Here is a 17,627-nt window from a genome sequence, read left to right as displayed (position 1 = left end):
ATACCAAATCCACTACAGATTCCCAACACAATGGCATGCCAAAGAAGAACTCTCATATTATTGGTCTTCTCTTTGGTCTACTGCTGTCATGTACAATGCTGAAGCAGACTGGATCAAAGAGGAGAGCAAAGACATGAAGGATACACCTAGTATGCACTGTGTTGAAATAAATATACAAGACATCCATTGCACAATGCAGAAAGCACATAACTGAACAACACCTGGTGTACACAACATTCACAAAGCACCAGGAACTAGTTAAACACTTAACTCATATCATTAACAATCCACAAGATATGCCAAATTTTCTCATGCAGGGCATTGCCTACATGAAACCAAAAAACAATACCAAAGACTTGCATAGTACAGACCAATTACATATCTTCCAACACTTTACAAGATTCTTACCTTTGCCTTGCAAACAAAATATTCATATTGATAAACATTTCTTACACAACATTCTTACAGAACAACAAAATACTGCTGTAGAAATCACAAAGGTTGCAAAAGAACAACTATTTATTGATTCTGTTATCCTACATAAGCAACACAGGTACACACACATGGCATACATTGGTTACAGAAAAGCATTTGACAGTGTACCACACAACCACACACTTGGCTGCTGCACACACTTTCCATCTACAAAATGCATCCCCAACTCATTAGTTTCCTTGGTTTTATCAGGTTTCACTGGAGGACAATGTAAACCGCAGGGGAGGTTAGGGTCAGTTGACCTCCCTGTTTGGACAACAGGTCATTAAACCTGCTCACTGTCAAGATGGCTTAAATGTTTCTTTTACTTTTACTGGTCCCAAGGGTTGGGACTCTCAAATGTTGGTCAAGTGGAGGGAGAGTATTTGGGGTCGACGATAAGGTGAAGGCTGTATACGAGTAAAGGAGTCTACCATTTTAACAAATAAAACAAGAATTTATTAAAATAATCAAAATTGACAAAACTACTACACAAATCTTGACATTAAACTGCCTAACAGCTCAAAAGAGAGTTTAGATGCTTTTTCATACCTCTTTATAGGTTTCCGTGACGATTAAGGAATGTAGGCACAGAAGTATCATATAAAACGTCTTAATGAGCACAAATATATAAGTTTGCGACAAATGGATATTGATGTTGGAGGATTGGAATTTCGGTGGGTTTGTAGATTCGACTCGATGTCGTCGGTCCGGCTTTCGATAAGAGACTCCCAAGAGGTGGTAAGAACTGTCTTTTATAGCTTTTTGCGGGGAAATTCCAGTACGTGATCAAATGTTCTATGAGCTAAAGGTTATAGGTGTTCCAGGGACCTAAACAAGTGACGAAATTGGGATGCTAACTATTAATATAAACTTTTTATGCAAGTCGAGCTGTAAGTTATGTGAGAACAATAGAATGTTGATAGTTATGACAGGAAGATTTACACATTCCCAGCTAAGCTCATTTTTTTCTTCTAATTTGTTACATAAACGAAAGTGAACTAATTAAAATTTTAGTTAATAAAATTCCGGATCTCACAACAACATTACATCGTAACACTCACATAAAAACAAATCAAGTTTACATCAAACAAAGAATTTTTCAAGGAGATTCCTTGAGTCTTCTTTGGTTCTGCCTTGCACTTAATCCTTTATCTAACACATTGAACAATACACAATATGATTAGAATATCAGACACAACAAAACAACATCTCATGTATATGAATGATATCAAACTTTACATGTCCACACAGAATCAGCTTCATCATCTCTTAGAGCTGCTGGAAACTAGTACTTTGTGAGAGCAAAACACTAGCAAATGTGTGCTAGCACAACCGATGACGTCAAAGGCTCCTCCCCATTCTTCTTGCCTGCACGGTTTTTCCTTTGCTAGCGCAGCAATATGAGAGTACGCTCACTGTTCACAGAATTCAACAGCTAGAGCTGTCATGCTAGCAAGAGAGAGCGGGGAAGATGGATGACTACATGAACATGTCACATGTCAAAAAAGAAATAATAGAATTTTATCAATGTACATAAATTACATGATTAATACATTCAGTATTGAAAAGAAAATAGTATAAATGTTGTATATAAATAGTTATATATAAATAGTTTTCGGCTAGTTAAGCCCTGTTAGGCTTAATTAGTAAACATGTTTTTCCTATACTGTTTCAAAGTTTGGAATGAAAACTGACTGATTACAAGTATAGGTTATAATAAAATTGTGTTCTATAGCCAATCCACGTCATGTGGACTACGTTACATGAGCAAACGTGGTGGCTTCTTTCCAGCATAGCTTACCTAGCAAAAATGGCTCATAGCCTCATGGGAAAAAAGGCGTGGCTTGGGAGTGCAACCGAGCATACACTAGATCCCGCTTTCTGTAGTTTGAGGTGGCTCTTACAAACTACACACTCAAATGATATACATATGGAGTTTGGTCTAGACCAGGGGTCGGCAGGAGCGGCTTGCAAGCCACATGCAGCTCTTTGCATAGACATTTTCAACTTTTCGGACATAAACTCCAATTTCACCTCATCTCAAGCAGCCTTATAACTTATGAGTTTATGAGATAGAGCTGTTGAACAAACTTCAACTCGTACGGCATACTCTCTACCACTCTTTAGCTCATTCGCACATGACCACACTCGCATTGATCAATATAAGTCGCATATGAGTGGTAGCATTTGAAGCATATCTTTATGTGTCCGTTCGTCTGTGTAACATTATGCCAAAAACGGCCACTAGAGGCACCCCTGTCTTGTGTTGTATTTCGCACATTTAAATTAACAATATAAATTATTATTTACATTAACAGTATAAATTATTATTATTCGTTTGGCCAATAGCCAATAACAATATAAATAATTCAGTATATTTGTAATAGGAATTTATTATTGTCACGGAATGCCTGTAACACGCACTATGGGGCGTCTCTCTGATATGTTTGTTATCCTATTTCCATGACAATTTAGTTCTTCTCACTTGACAAACTGCCAACCCCTGGTCTAGACAAATGCAAAACATGACACATTGAAAAAAAAATGCTCTGAAGAAAGGAGACTTTGTACTCAGAAGTGGAGATATTATTTAATCCATGGAAGAGAGGGAGTTTTATAAGTATTTAGGATTCCAACAGGCCAAACTTACAGAACGTGCACAGATAAAATAAAGATTAACATTTGAATAGAAGATCAGATTACATGCAGTATTAAGAACATACCTAAATGCAAAACATACTGTGACCAACCTGGCAACACTTACCATACCCTAGATTTAGTCTGTTTTCCCACAGAGCCAGTCTGACCATGTACATGGTACTGGTGATACTCTGTACTTGAGCTCAAAATAAATTTGTTCTACCTGTTAAGATCTGTGTTTATAAGGTCAAGAACCCAAAATATATTAAATCAATTAATACATATATCCCTGTACTCACTTATTATTTTAAAGTTATACACAGATCTTGAGCAACTCCAAAGGAAAACAACAACAACAACAATTACTATGCATAAACAATATCACCCAAAATCATCTGTAGAAAGACTAACTTTTTCTTGTAAAGAAGGTGGCCATGGTCTGACTATTGACCTGCACTACAAACAAATTCTAACATTAATCAAGGGAGATTTTCAACAAGAAACATCAAGATTATATAAAGCTATAACTCTGGTAGACAGTAACCACACACCTTTAAACTTACACTTTGAGACCTGGACATAACTCAACACATAAATAACAGACACCATTAAGCAGTTATGGATCCAAAAGGCACTTCATGGCAGGTATGTCTATGACCTAACTCAAGACTATGTTGGCAAAATTAGATAAAACTATTGGTTGTCCGTTTGGAGAGACTGAGGGGTGATAGTTGCCATTCAAGATCTGGTCATACTACTACAGAAAGCATTGGCCAAACTACAGAAAACACATCCTGGAGGATACATCATTCACAAATGATTTGCAAAAACATGCCACATTCTGCCAAAAACAATACAGCATATGGTTGTAAGCTCTTAGCACAAACAGACTATTTACATAGGCATAATCAAGTAGCAAATATAATACACCAAGAACTTGCAAACACAGATTATTAAACATTCAGGTACCATACTACAAATATACTCCACAGGCAGTATTAGAAAATGGCACACAAAATATAACAGAATTCTTTTATCTGTAACCATAATCACAGATAAAAGAATTCATCATAATAGACCTGACATCACTTTCATTGACAAATGCAGTAAGATTGCCTATATAATAGACATTTCCATTCCATTCCATTCCATAGACATTTCCAGTCCAAGAGACATCACTTTCATTGACAAATGCAGTAAGATGCCTATATAATAGACATTTCCACACTTATAACAAATAATGCACATACTGAAAAATCAACAAGAACAGTACATTCCACTCACTCAAGAAATAAGACAGATGTGAAAAATGTAAGATATTATTGTACCTGTTGTTTCTCTCTCCTACTGGTGTTATACCACATACACTACACAAAACTCTAGAAACATTAAACCTTATATAACCTTAAAAATATATACATGACACTACAGAAAGCCACGATACTGAATGCATGTCACATTGTTAGGAAGTTTCTAGATGTTGCCACATATACCAAAAGCACAGAAACTTAATGTAAAGTACAGGTAACCCCCGTATATCATGGGAGTTACGTTCCAGAAAATTGCCGTATTATATGAAACAAAGAACTAGTGCGAAAAGGGGGGGTTAGATTCCAAAAATTAAAAAACATGTTGTTAAACATTACTGTATATGTTAAACATTTATTATTCATTTTTTTCATAAGTAAAATACTTATTTATTATTTAAGCAAATATTTTACCAGAGGATTATTCATTTTATATGATGATCTCAGCATGAGCATCATCAACTGGTAACAGTTTGTGGGTGCGTTCGTTAATAGCGGACGCTCTGAAATGGGAGTGCGCTGCCGTTTGTAGGCATTTAGGAATGACAGTAAAAGAAAGATGGCAGCGCCCACACTATCGATAGTATCGTGTAGAGCGATCTATAATTCTAAAATGAGCTTTTAGAGACAAAAGAAGGGTCCCAATTGTATAATTTAACCATTAAATGGATTATTTGTTGAAAGAGCATTCAAAGTAGCTACAAAAACAATTAGAATGCTCGTGTGGAGTTACGCGGAGGTATAAAAGAACACATCCTTTATTACATTTTATGTTGTATGAGGGTTTTACCCAATTCCCGAATCGTGTTATAGTGAACACGTGCTATAAAAGCACCGTGTTATACGGGGATGTTCCCAATTCTCAAACCGTGTTAGAGTGAATCCGTGCTATAGAAGTGCCATGTTATATGGGGGTTACCTGTATTGACCTTTTATCAGAGAGGGAACAAAAGAAGCGTGACCATGTCAATGCCACCTGCAGTCAGGTAATATACCACTTGTAAGGTGTTGACTTGTAAACAGAGGAAAAACAAAAAAAAGTGACGACTTTGCCAATTGGACTCACCTGTGGTCAGACGATAGACAATTTGCCATATAGTAAACAACTGAATGTAAACAAGTGACAGACGTTACTGTAAGCTTGACTCTCATCAGATTAACAGCGGACCTAGGGTAAAGCTGTTCGGGCAAAAAAGATTTTGATTGGTCGGAAGTTTCCTTCCAAAAAAAAACCCTTAAATTGCGTAACGAATGAGAGAGGGAGGAGAGAAGGGCAAGAGACTGGTACATGGTAGTCTCAGGCGCTTGGGAAGCCCACTGAGCGTAGAGAGAGTGTTCTCCTCTGGTAATCATCTCAGGAACGGGTTAGTGCAGAGACTAGACTGACTGTGCAGTTGAGCCAATTCCACAAGCTGACTGAGGCCTCGCCAAAGTTTAATAGTTCCCGGAAATCAATTTAGTACGTGAGTCACCACACTTTGTTCTCCTGTATATATATTATGTTTTCGAACTTTTACTTTCTGCATATAGAATCTGTAAATAAACTGTAAATATTATCAATTTGAGTGTGGAGGTGTGCTTTCCATTGAACCTGGATCACTACATCGAATTGTGATACACATGGAAACCAACTCAATGAGACGGAATTTGGGAAAGAACTTCACTAGATCTTCACTCTTAATGTAACACTTGTTTGAATAGATATGCCTTGACTTTAGTCTAGTCTGGCATAGTATTTGGCACCAGTATCAGTTGAGCATGACATTCTTAACATAATAATAATGAATTGGAATGTAAAAATTTAATTTACACAAGTTTTTAAATTTAAAAATTACAAATTCTTAGAATGACTTTAAAAAATTACATATAAATGAAATAAAAATACATTAAAGAAAAGTACAATTTGATGCATACAATATTTAGACAGTCAGTATTCTACTATTGGTTTAAAACATATTTCCAAGCTGTGACCAGGCAAGCAGTATCTTTAGAATTGCTACATAAATTTTTCATATTATGTCTGTATATGGTTATTTTTCAATGGTTTTTCCAGTGACTTGATTTCTGGCAGATTTTAGGAGTTTAGAGTCTTCAAAGTTGGGATTGTTTTCAGGAACATGAGGCTCTGATAGCTATAGGCCAGGGGTTGGCAACCTTTTGAGTCGGAAGAGCCAAAATTACAATTTACAAAATTTCAAAGTTTTTAAAGAGCCACAAAATTTTTTCTTGCCAACAATAAATAGTACTCACATAAATAAAGTTTTTTGATAAAAAAACTAATCTATTTATTCATAAGAAAAAATATCTATTTATTCATATATAAGTAGTGTTTTTCACAACAAATTAGATAATAGAAACATCCGACGACGGCATCATTCGAGAGCTTCCGACAGACTGACGACAGTGACGACACGTGTCACAGGGGAGGGGTGCGGTGAAAAGTGAGTACAAGTGGCTGAGAGATAGAATCAGTGCCTAATCCTTGTTAATCGATTCAGAACGATATTTAAAAGGTTTTTTTTTTTTGATAAAATAAATAATATTTGCGTATGGAACTAAAGAGCCGCAGCTTCACATCCAAAGAACCGCATGTGGCTCGCGAGTCGCAGGTTGCTGACCCCTGCTATAGGCCAACTTTTAGCTATCATGCTTGTATAAAATAAATATTTAATTTTGATGTTTTCTAATTCTGGAGCAACATGGTGTTTTAAATCTTTTTCCAGACACCATCAATTGTCCATAAACAACATTTCATAAATTTGGGGGTTTCACCTTCTAGTTTTAAATCCTTTGACATGACAAAGATCCAGTTTGCATTGAAAATGTTAGTCTGTTGATATTAAATTTTCAACTGGTGTTAAAAAGTTCTATGTGATGTGGTGTTTGCAAGAATTACCTAGTTATGTGGATTTCTGGAATGGTTGTAGACTAAAGATTTTATCAAGATAACTTACTAAAGATCTAGTGGTTGCTATATATAATAAATCCTGTTCCACAACAATGACATAAATGCTGAATTAATCATTTTTTTAAAATTTTGATCAAAAAATTGATTTATTAAATATTTTGATCCCGAATTAATAAAAAAATTATTAATTCAGCATTTATGTCATTGTTGTTCTGGAACAGTAATATATTAAAAAGTATTAGAGTTAATGATTTTTCCATAGGTTACCACATACTACATATACACTTCAGTTCTAATCTATAGGCAGATTACTATATGAACTTTTAAGTCTACTTATATGGTGAATATAGAGCTAAACCAGAATTTTGAACTGAAATTCTTGAGTTTGGTTTATTACTGTACACGGGGTATATAATTTTTTAAAATATAAACATTAAAATTGTCAAAAATATATCAAAATTTTTATTCTTATTAATCTAAACAATAGAAAAATGATAACCTAGAGAATAATTTTATAAAAAAGAATAAACACCATACAATTTGAAAAATAATTATAATCACAAATCTTAAAATAATACATATTAAATAAATGCTATAAACAAAAAGCTAAGGTCAATTGTTTTCTTGAATAAAAAAATATAAATTAATTGAAAAAATCTAATTAATACCAATAATTTTTATATGTAATTCAAAGAATTATATTATGCTTATTGTATAATTCTTTTGTGTTAAAAAAGAAAAAAATAAATACTCACTGTTCCCAACATACATGGACTTTCTTGAAGAGCACCACAACAACCCAAAAATCCAACTATAGTCATAATAGCTCCTGCTCCCATTAATATGTAGATTGCAGTAAAATATGTATAACTGTCTGCAGTATTCTGAATATAAAGTGAGCTGTCAACATATAACCATATTGATACTGCAAGGACTGCAATTCCTGCCAACTGAAACATTAAATTTATAAAAATTAATAATTCAGTTTTAAAAACATTTTAGCTATATCTTTTTATAAATGTTTGACAGCTGATTAAATTTTCAACAGTTGAATTTATATGCATTAATTTTTTTAAACAATTTATATTATTTGAAATTATTTTAAGCATAATTTTTGAGATAATGTTACTGAATTCATGGAAATCAGAATTATTTTCATGAGTTTTATTGTTACTAAGGGGTTAGAAATTTTTGTCTCACTCAGACTTTTTCTATTGTAACTAAAATGAATACATAAATTATGTCAAATTAATTATTATACAAACTTAAAAGAAAAAAATATTCGAAAATATTTTTTCTTTTAAGTTTGAAGTTCTGAGGTTACCACATACTATATATACAATGAAGTGTAATATAATTGACACAAAACTTTCTTTACATTACACTTCATTGTGAGAAATAATCAGTTAATTAAATGTTTAATAAATGATTTATATATATAACAAATATGTAACTCATCTTTTTGTCAAGAAATCAAGCTTTAAATTTCAAAAAAGTTTAGATATTCACACATAGAAAGTTTTATGTTTTAACTCCATCATCATAACAAATTATTAAAGAATTCAAAATTATAAATATATTAAACATTTTTGATGAGATTCTCACCATTCAATTATAGCATATAAAGAAATTACAATTAGTCTGTATAAACTAATAAGCTAAAATACAGTTTTTCTATATTAAAAAAATCAGCTGCTCTTCATTTTTTAAACAACCTAAGTGCTACTTTAGTCCTTTTAAACTTCACTTAAAAGCTATTTTCAGCTAGACAAAATGAGGAAGAACTTATTTTTCTCAATCAATATATCTTAAAGTTTTTCTTGTTGGTTTAGGCAGAGTAATTAAAATCTTTTTACTTAATATTCAATTAGAACATTTAAGGATAAGAGAAGACTCCTCAAAAAATATATAATTAATTCTTAATTATAAACTTTTACCTCTTTAATAAATTGTTTATGTTCAATCAAAAGGATTGTAGAATTTCAGATAATAAAAACTAAACGTTATAGTTAGAGTTGAAAAGAAATTTTTGATATATACTCATTCAGTGAATATCTAAAATCAGTATAAAATGCTGTGAACAGAGAAATATTAATTATGATTGAAGTCTTCTTTCATACATTTATGATTATCTTTAATATTGTCATCACAGACAATGTGAGTAGAAAAGACTGTCCAGAAACAAACTTTTATCATTACTTGCTCTCAGGTACCCTTATTAATTAACTAAAAACCTACCAATTTGATTAAAAAGCCATCAAAGTCTATGTGTTAAAGTCTAAATGTTAAAATATTATTCAATTAAAATGGATGACAATATTTACACAGTAAAAAAACACAAAAGAAACTGTGTAAATATTGCCAGCAATTTTAATTGAATCTGTATTTTTAATTATTGGCTTGTCAACAGTGAACTTTCTAAGCTATTTTGCACATTTTTGAAAAGGTGTAGCTTCTAATAAAAGATCATCTCTGCAATGGAAGACTCTTGTTCCTGGTGATTGGACATTAAAAAAAAAATAAAGACATTTTAGGTTCTACATATTTTTACTGTTAAACATATGTTTTTAACAGTAAAAATATGTAGAACCTAAAATGTCCTTATTTTTAAATTAAACACTCATTATCAGTAAAGCTCATTTGAACTGACATGATAATATTGAAAATGCAAGCCAAAAAGTTTATTATTGGTGCATAATACACCAACTTGTGGTTGTTATCTATTTCTGATTGTTGTTTTGGATTGTAAACATAAAATGCCATCAATTCTAAGACAAGCAAAAATGAATAAAAATTCATCTTAGAACTGGAAACATGATAATAGTAACAATGTTTATTGAATATTTACAATTAAAAATTCACTTTAAATCTTTATAACAACTGATAGTTTAACAATATATTACATTTAGCTTGAAATTAAATTAGATAAAACTTAACTAGACTTGTCTAATCTTCATATTATATATTAATTTTCTTTTCATTATTATAAACATATTTATCCATTTTAGTAATCTGAAACTTTTCTTATGATCTTTTATTTATTTAATATTAGTACTGTACATAATTATTTTCTATACTTATTTAAAGATTACAAAAGAAAATAAATTAAATATTTAAAAAAATGTTAAGTATTATATCTTATTCTGAAAAAATAATGTTTTTTTTATTCAAGAAAATACAATAAACAATACAAATTACGATATTTTCTAGTCAAGAAATTTTATACAACCGAGAAAATTATTGAAAATATAACAATTTTTAAATCAATTATTTAAAAAAAGTTGCTCTAGTTTTACTTAAATTATATCAAATTAAGATTTAAGAATTTAGCCAAAAAATAAATTAGTATAAAAAAATGCATTAGTGTTTAATGATTTTTTAATGATGTTTATAACAATTTATAAATTTTTAATTGCAGTATTACATTACAATACATTAAAACAAAAAACTAAACTAGAAAAATATATGGAAACTATGAATATAGTCTACATTCTACAATAATAAATATAAACATGTGTTAAATATTCAGAATTTAATCACGTCACTAATTTATTCATTCATATTGATGTATATAATACTCTATTTATCATTAAATTTCATTATAATGGAAAAATGATTTACCAATGTATTAATTATTTATTTCTTTATAAAAGAAAATATAAACAACAAAAATTTGGTATTAACGAACAGGAAATTATTCAATAAATATCTTGAAGACACGAGATTTAATTTTATGACAATTAAATACAGTATATAAATTCTGCTTTATTACTTACGGTATGTATTACACCGAAGAGAATGCAAGGAGCGAGTGCTCCATTGGTCTCAGCTTTAATCCAACATTCACGAGCAAATTCCAACAACTTACATCCCATAATGTATGAAATAATCGCTAATATCAAACTACGAAAATTGTCTACTTAACAGACGACAACACGAAGCCAGAGACATTTTTCTAACACGAACATGCGCATTGGCATCCTCTAACTTCACGTGACCTATTTTTATACAGCCAGTTTACGACTGCTTTAAAACAATCTCTTTGACATTTAATCTTAAAAAATGTATTTTTAAAACATAATAAATTCGGATTTGATTCAGACATTATTTTATATAAATTCTATTTACCGAATTATCGAAAAGAATTATCATCTTTATACATAAAAAATACATATATTTTTTTTTGAAAAATACAGCTCTCTGTTAAATACTCGATTTATCAGAGAAAATATTTGTGTTGTAAAGAAAAAATTTATAACTTTTTTTTTTATTCGAGGATAGAACACCCCAAAGATTGGGTCAACCAGTCAATGAGCATAAATTACTTCAATGTCAGAGCTGTCGAGAGGAGAGCTGAGGATTTTCCTCGGACCGGAAAAAGGGGAACTTGATTGGATTGATGGAATAAGGCAACGCGACACATGGATGATCTGCTGCCATCCGGAAAGACTTTATATGGGAAACTGTCCCTTATTTAGATTTTAGACGCATGAAAACCCAGAAAACTCCACGTGGTTAGCTCGTTGATGAGGCACGAACCTGCGATAAAAGTGTTCAATGGTTTTTGTTCACTCTGACACTGATGCGAATGAGAACTTAAGAGTCCGTAGTGCTTCCTATTCCTACCACTATGAATTAATGTTATTTTTACTAGCAAAACAAAATCATTAAGACTGGTTTTTATTGATAAAGAAACATTCTACGTATTTCATTTGTTCAGGAAAAAAAACAAAAGACAAAAGAGTCCCAATCTACCCATACAAGCCCTCGATGGCCCTGGTCAAGGTACAGTAAATTATAATAACATTTTAATACATCTTGTACAGCACACTGTGGGTTCATTATTTGTGTGTCTTTAAAACATTCGATTTAACGGACTTTCGGCAATAGCCAACATCCCATCCCCAATTAGCCCGTTAAACTGCGGGCTATTGTATTATGGTTGATATTAATATTTATCTATTATTTTGCTGAATTATTTTATTAATAAGAGTAGCAAATTTAAATTTTTTATTATATTTTTTTCCTCACATTTTATTCATTGCGAATACATTTATTTAATTTTGTCAAGATTGCATATAAATAGTTTATAACGCTTGACATATGCTTTAAATTTAATATTCTATGCTAAATTAAAATTTAATATATATAAACGTGTCTTAAAAAATTTAATCACTAATATCAAAACATAATTTTAAGAATTTTAAAATATAAAACATAAGTTGTTGTACAGTTAACATTAATTAAATGAATATAAAGTTGCACAATTTATTTTCTTTACATTTAACAACTAGATAATTATTAATTAATATTGTTTATTTATAACTTTACTTAAGTTTATATTGGATAATTAATATTTAAATTATAAACCAAATTCCTAGTACATTTATAATTCATTAAAGACAGGAAGCATGTTATAAATAGAACTTTTTGATTAAATAAACAAATTCCTTTCAAAATCATCGAGACGAGGAGGAAGAATTTTACTTTCAATACTAAGAATTTTAGCTTTAATTAAAAGTAATTAAGGCTTGACAATAAATTAAATATAATTAAACAATTATGTGTAAGTAACATATGTTAAATTATAATTATTTATTGAATTCAGAAAGAAACACGAAAAGTAAGAAAACCGAAAAGCTTAATCAGGATATAATTACTGCCTACGAGAAAAAATCCTGAAACCATTTACAGTGGTATCTCAGGATACAAACGCCCCAACATACGAAATTTTCAAGATACGACATGAAATTCGAACATATTTTTGCTCCACGATACGAACAAAAACTCACCATACGACGTTACATTAGTTCGCAGCGCCATTTTTTATTCACTTCTGTTCACTGGTCTCAGTCCGCGTGTTTGCTTCGTCGTGGAAGGATCTTGCTCGATAAAGGAAATCTTGAGGTATTAGCGAGGTTGAGGCCGAAGTTTTAAACGCGAAAACGTGTACGTCGGACGTTCAGCGCCGCTTTCCTGTAAGCCTAGAAGTTTGACAATGGTGTTTGGAATGTCGAGCATGATTCTTCTGACTATCCAAACACCATTGTCAAACTTCTAGGCTTACAGGAAAGCGGCGCTGAACGTCCGACGTACACATTTTCGCGTTTAAAACTTCGGCCTCAACCTCGCTATTATCAGAAAGTGACTGATTTTATTGAAAAGAAACATCCCAAAAAGGTTCACACTAGCTGTATTGCTGCTCGGAGTAATGCCATTTGCCTGAGTCATTTTAGAAACATTTTTAAAAGTAGGCAAAGCAAAAAACATCTTTGGGTAGATATTTAGTTTTAGTATCATTTCCCTTCTCCCGCCACCAGTTTATACCTCCACCGTCGTTTATCCTCAAAGGCAAAGTGCAAATAAAACTACATTTTTTTTTTAATCAATTATTATTCTATTACGGTTATTTATATATTTACAAGTACAAAACACATTTTTCAGTGCTTTCCTTACTATAGTTATTTTTTATGTACTACTTAGCTTTACTTTGTGTGTGTTTTTCGTGTTGGAACGAATTATTTGGTTTTACATGTAATCGTATGGGGAAAAATGATTCACCTTACGACATTTTCATGATACGATCTCAGTTTCGGAACGGATTAATTTCGTATCCTGTGGTACCACTGTAATTTAATTATTCGATATAACGTTTTCGTCTTACAGAAAAATTATTATTGTAAATACTTTTCAATTAATTCAAAATTCTTATTGAAATTCTGCATCAGGTAATTTATGGTTACAATCATCATTATAAAATTAATCTATTTGATTTTGAACCTCCAAAAACGGCTACCCAAACCAGCGACCATTTTTTCCGGGGACGATTTCTTTTTGATATGAATGCAAAATACCTCCAAATAACGGCCATTCTGGTCAGTTGCCATTATTCAGTGGCTTGACTCTATAACTAAATGTAAATAATAATTATATAAGATTATGTGAAACAATGATTTCTTTTATTATTATTATTTTGTATCCGGATTTTCAAGACAACATTATCAATTTCATTAAAATTCACTTTTATCCTGTCTACATTCAGCATTTTAAAATCATTATAATTTTAATATAAAAGTGGAAAACTGTACAAATTATCCTCGATATTCAATTTAAATATTTAAAAAGAAATTTATCAATCGAGATAGTTACACCATTTTTTATTCAAACTATACACAAAAATATATAAACAGCATTAATGTAATGTAAATTTAATAGATAAATATTTTATCTGCAAACGAAGTCGCTGCTTTAATACAGAGAGCACGATGTGCACGAAAGCATTCAAAATTGTGGCAATATCATTCATGTAAGAGCTATTATAATATGTCAGTCAATAAATTTAAGTTTAAAGTTGATTGTAACGTCTTTGGTTATGCACACGATCTCCAGCAGATGATGTTAAAAATTTAATGCTATTTCTACGGGAAAATCTTTTCTAAAAATTCTCGAAAATGGAAGTAGATACAATCAAACAATTTTGTGTTAGAATCCAGTTGAATTATCTCATTAACATAAAGTTCAGAATTTTGAAAAATTGAATTCATTAATTTTCTTCGAATTTTTAAAAGCATAGAAAATTTGTAAAATATTAACGAAATCAGTTTTCAAAATTCTGAACCACACGTTAACATAATTTAATTAGATTCAAACAAAAACGAGCGGTTATTTATTGTGACATCGTCACAATGCGGGCTGCAATTTTTAATCATATTTTTAATTTATTTAATTTAAAATATATGCTCTCCACCTCAAATTAATACTGCAGTGTCTTGCCCCTGTATAACATACTTTTTCGTAGTAATGGAGTCGTGCCAGTCATCCACTCGTATCTAATGCCTTTCAGAGAAAACTTTTGAATTGAATAACGTGACTTCCGATCTGTATCGAAAAGGAAAGACAGGCGGGCGGGCGGAGGACAGTGGGAATTTATAGGTCTATAATTTTTTCAAATTGCAGCCTTAAAAAACAAACATTGTTCTATTAAACTGAATTAGATTGATGGGATACTGCAGCGCAACACGTGATTTTCCAAGAGGATGTCACTCGAGAGGAATTCTACAGGAAACTGCCTCCTATTTAGATATTATATAATATATACGTGAAGAAAACACGACGAACCCGTTGGTTATGGGCATACCCACGACGAATGTTCAGTGGTGTTATCTACTCGGCCACTAGTAGGAACGTATTTTTTAAACGCTTAATTTATTAACTAATATAACAGATTAATAATTTTGAATTTCCTTATAATTTTAAAAATTATTTTTAAGTTTACTACTCAACACATTGTACTGAAATGTAATCTAAACTAATTAATTTAGAATTTTATTACAACTAATGGGTCACAATTATACTAAGAAACACACCTGATTTCTATTTGCCGAGTTTTTTCTTTATTCCGAACGTTTTTTTTATGGATAGCCTATTTGGATACGCCATCTTCAGGCTTTTACATTCATCGTTCCAAATGGAACCAATTTGTTCGAATTTATTTCATTTGAATTTGAACGTTTTAACAACTTATGTATATACAAGAGTAAATAAAATAGCTAACTAAAAATAATATCAAAATGCGTTGTAACTTAACAAACAAAAACAAAAAACAAAAATTATAACAAATTTAAATGATTTTAATTCCTATAATCTCCAGATCATATTTTTTATGGATTATTAAAACCCATACTTTTTTCAATTTTGTATTTCCAAGCCGTTGGTAATGCATTTGCATCTTTTGCATTTAGGCATCTGTCTCTCATTTTACTTTTGTAAATCTCTATTTTTTCCATTTCCATCGCGATGGAGGTGAGTGCCCCGTTCTAACGATCTTCGCTTCATCTCATTTGACTACTGCTCCGTCTGACTGTGCCATACTTGCCAATATCGTGCTATTGAGACCTTTAGTAACACTATATTTGTGCTCCTTTACACGTACCGTAATGTTTCTTCTGGTCACCCCTATATACTCTTTATCAATTCCTAATTGTTGGTTCTCAAAAAGGGTGACCGGAAATACAAAATTGAAAAAAGTATGGGTTTTATTAAAACCCATACTTTTTTCAATTTTGTATTTCCGGTCACCCTTAAAAATATGATCTGGAGATTATAGGAATACCCATATCTCCGGATGGGTATTCCTATGGGTATCCGGAATATTTTTATATTTTTAATTATTATAAAATGGCAAAAAGCTTAATTTTGAGTTGAGGGTAGAAATGAGATTTATGTAAAAAAAAAAGGGTAAATGCTAATAACAACAGTACTTTAAATTTAAATACGAATATAAATGTGTCACTAGTGACATACGATTGTAGATAGAGCAGACACGAGAACTTGAAAGACACGGAGAAATTCTGTAAAGCTGCAGTTGTAAGTTATTTTTAAAATATTTTGTACCTTTATATTTTTATGCTTCTGACACAATATAGTGCTATAAATTAAGACACTTGGCGGATTTTCTCATCTTTATTTAGTTGATACGTGTGGAAAAAATTACACGTTTCGAGCTCTTAAGCCCCTTTTCAGTCAACTAAAACATTTAAAAAGGATATAACATACACATAAAAAGGAATACACAAGTTTTGTAAAATTCTTAAAAAATAAAACATAATTAAGAATTTTACAAAACTTGTGTTCTTAAAAATTTAAGAATTTTACAAAACTTGTTATTCCTTTTTATGTGTATGTTATATCCTTTTTAAATGTTTTAGTTGACTGAAGAGGGGCTTAAGAGCTCGAAACGTGTAATTTTTTCCACACGTATCAACTAAATAAAGATGAGAAAATCCGCCAAGTGTCTTAATTTATAGCACTATATTGTGTCAGAAGCATAAACAAATAGCAAAGCACGGTTTCATATCATCAAAATAAGAAGTTATAATTGAAACGGCGGAAATCATCGAATTTAGAGAAGATGAAAGTCGAACTACACCAGAACAGCGCATATAAGGAGGAAAAATTACAAGTAGGCTACAAGAAAAAATACTGTGAATAAGCTGATGTTGCTGAAAAAATATCGAAAGTAAACTGCTACTTTAATTTATAAGACCTGTATGGATAGGTATGTTTTATTTTTTAAGAATTTTACAAAACTTGTGTATTCCTTTTTATGTGTATGTTATATCCTTTTTAAATGTTTTAGTTGACTGAAGAGGGGCTTAAGAGCTCGAAACGTGTAATTTTTTCCACACGTATCAACTAAATAAAGATGAGAAAATCCGCCAAGTGTCTTAATTTATAGCACTATATTGTGTCAGAAGCATAAACAAATAGCAAAGCACGGTTTCATATCATCAAAA

General features: G+C 31.2%; 1 protein-coding gene across 2 annotated transcripts in view; it reads right to left on the bottom strand.

The window, feature by feature from the left end:
• LOC111633469 (CD9 antigen-like) overlaps positions 1-17,627 on the bottom strand; it is a 75,411-nt gene that overhangs the window by 15,363 nt on the left and 42,421 nt on the right. The window contains exons 1-2 of one of the 2 annotated variants that reach the window (XM_023378038.1): positions 11,109-11,306; positions 8,088-8,282 (exon numbers count right to left, since the gene is read on the bottom strand). In XM_023378038.1, coding sequence (XP_023233806.1) covers positions 8,088-8,282; positions 11,109-11,207 — 294 coding nt within the window. In that variant the 5' untranslated portion in view covers positions 11,208-11,306. Of the gene's footprint in view, positions 1-8,087; positions 8,283-11,108; positions 11,307-17,627 lie in introns of those variants that run through there. The other variant, XM_023378039.1, reaches the window with a different exon arrangement.

Source organism: Centruroides sculpturatus, unplaced genomic scaffold (assembly GCF_000671375.1).
Source record: "Centruroides sculpturatus isolate CEXI.00-Female unplaced genomic scaffold, Cexi_2.0 scaffold618, whole genome shotgun sequence".
NCBI lineage: Eukaryota > Metazoa > Arthropoda > Arachnida > Scorpiones > Buthidae > Centruroides > Centruroides sculpturatus.
Note: the sequence above shows the minus strand (reverse complement) of the source record. Positions and strands in the feature narration are given on the sequence as shown.